At 46.7% G+C, this 2,544-nt stretch overlaps 1 protein-coding gene across 1 annotated transcript in view; it reads right to left on the bottom strand.

Annotated features, from left to right (window-relative positions):
- Window positions 1-2,544, bottom strand: part of SYN2 (synapsin II) — a 185,428-nt gene that overhangs the window by 27,598 nt on the left and 155,286 nt on the right. Inside the window, exon 6 of the mRNA XM_047781047.1 lies at window positions 392-454. Coding sequence (XP_047637003.1) covers window positions 392-454 — 63 coding nt within the window. The remainder of the gene's footprint in view (window positions 1-391; window positions 455-2,544) is intronic.

Raw genomic sequence — 2,544 nt, 5'->3', positions numbered from 1 at the left:
CTAATGTTGGAACAAGGCAGAGAGGGAGAAAGGGAGACTTACATACACACTGAGAGTCATGAGAGCCCTGAGCCTCCAAACCCATCAAAATATTTCCTTCCAGATGCAAACGTGGGTGCCACATCTCCCTAGGAGGTCCCTATACTTGAGCTTCCCTTCCCAGGGCTCAGGAGCCACATTTGCTGCAAAGGGCACAGGGATCTCTCAGGTGATTGGCATTCTTCCAGCTGAAAGACGGCTGTTTGGGTAACATTCATGGCTTCAGAGAGGCCAAAGCATCTTCTCCTTGGAAAGAATTCATCAGCAACAGAGAGAAGAACAGTGTACAACCAGCTTTCTGGAAAGGTCCTTCTTGGCCTCAACCCCAGAGCACAGCAGGCCCCGGCCTTACCTTGCCCATGCCCGAGTGAGCATGGCCGATCTTCACCACCACAGGGAACGTGGGCAGTGTCAGCTGAAAGCAGAGAAAGGAACGAATTGGTCAGACTGTACCTGTGTCTCTGTGGAATCTTACAGATATTTTTCTTGGGAACATGCTTGGAAGGGCTCTTTAAAAAAATAATGCAACCTACTTGCTTCACAAATTTAAAAACTGAAGCCTATAGGGGAACAGTGACTTGCTTAAGATCACAACATATTAGCGGTAGAGCTATAAAAACCCGCTTTCCTACTTGCTACTCTCTACATTTTTAAAACTTATTGCTTCAAACCTCTCTGCATTGGACAAACCCTGGCCTGGACTTGGACTGGCCCTTAGCAAAGAAGAATTTTTTTTTTTAAAATGCATCTTTGAAAGGGTAAATTTTACTGTATGTAAAATATTCTTTAGTAAACTCAAATTTTAAAAGAAGTGTATCTTTGGAATCTTAATGTCCCTTTTGTCAGGTACTTCTTAGTACCCTCCTCTCCTCCTTCACGTGTGCAGCTTTCCTGTACTGAACCTGGCTTTTCTCCCCTTTCTCACTCTCTTTCTTGCTCACCAACACTCTTACCTTACCACCAAACACAGCTTACTATGTGAAGGCCAGCTTGGGGCTTGGAAGACACCCGACAAAAGAATTAAACATGTTTATCTTCCAAAAGAGATCCTAGGAGAGTGAACACTACCTTGAGGTAGCCGTATTGTAACAGAGGAACAATAAAAATGTGAAAGAAGAACTGCCCTCCAAGGGCAGGATTTCAAGCTCTGATGAAGCGGCAATGGGAGAAGTACCATGGTTGGAGTAGAAGGAGCACTATGCTAGGCGTCAGGAGTCTTGCATTCCAGTCCTCTCTGCAAGTCCTGCAAGCCTCAGCCTTCACATCTGCCCAAGGAAGAGTCTAGACTGGATGTTTCTGAGATCCCATCTGCTAACACATCAGACTCTATCTTGGTCTGGGTGTTGTATGAAGAACCAAACCTAGACACCAAATCTCATCCTTCTCAGTCAGGCTCAGCTCTTTCAGCTTCCTTCTTTTCCAACATCACCACATTGAAATGAAAAGACATCTTTCACAGGAAATAATGTTGATTCTGATGATAAGTCAGATTCCCATGGGAATCCTAAGGGTGACCAGATACAGGGAGTACCTGACCTGAGGATTTCAGTATTTCTGACTGAGGCCAGTTCAGTTTCAAAGGGCCTCGTAGTTCAACCCTACTTTATGGAAAAGGCAGTTTGGCTCAGGCAAAAGATGCAAAGCTAGGAGTTCCCATTGTGGCTCAGTGGTTAGCGAACCCAACTGGTATCCATGAGGATGTGGGTTTAATCCCTGGCCTCAATGCTCAGTGGGCTAAGGATCTGGCATTGCCGTGAGATGTGGTGTAGGTCACAGATGCAGCACAGATCTGACGTTGCTGTGGCGCTGACGTAGGCCAATGGCTACAGCTCTAATCAGACCCCTAGCCTGGGAACCTCCATATGCTGTGGGTGCGGCCCTAGAAAAGACAAAAACAAACGAACAAACAAACACAAACTGCAAAGCTACCTGGTGATAGATTCAGTACCCAGCTTCCTACCTTCTGAAGGAATGCTGTGTGGAAACATTCCACAATAATAATCCCATAGGTTTCTTTCTATATGAAGCCTTGGAGCACTATGCTGTATGTCAAACAGTGGACAAGGTTCTAGTCAGATGACTTCAGGCTCCGTGCTTCTTTGCTTTCTAAGCTGCCCTACCCTCTATAACAAGACTTAGTCTTTTGGCTGAGTGGGGACCTGAGGTAGGGATCAGTGTAGCCTAGGATCTGGAGAGGGCTTTGAGGGCTGGGTTTGCCCTAAGTGATAGGATACCCTGTGCTCTGAGCCCCCACCAAGAGTGCTGTCCTCAGCTATGGGCAGAGTCTGAGGCTGGGTACAGGAAAGGGAAAGGGTTTCTAAAGCACTGGCTGCTTTCTGGGCTATCTCTCCCCACCCACCAGTGGACAGAGCCAAGACACACATTGCCCCCCCCCCAACTTTCTCTGTCCCATTCCATTACTGTTTGCTGTTGCTTTGGAGCCTCATAAATAGGGCATTGAAAACACTTCCTGCAGCTGAAAGAAGCCCTGAGTAGCTTGTCTCA

The sequence above is a fragment of the Phacochoerus africanus genome, chromosome 1 (genome assembly GCF_016906955.1).
Source record: "Phacochoerus africanus isolate WHEZ1 chromosome 1, ROS_Pafr_v1, whole genome shotgun sequence".
Classification (NCBI taxonomy): Eukaryota; Metazoa; Chordata; class Mammalia; order Artiodactyla; family Suidae; genus Phacochoerus; species Phacochoerus africanus.
This window is presented reverse-complemented; position numbering and strand designations above follow the sequence as displayed.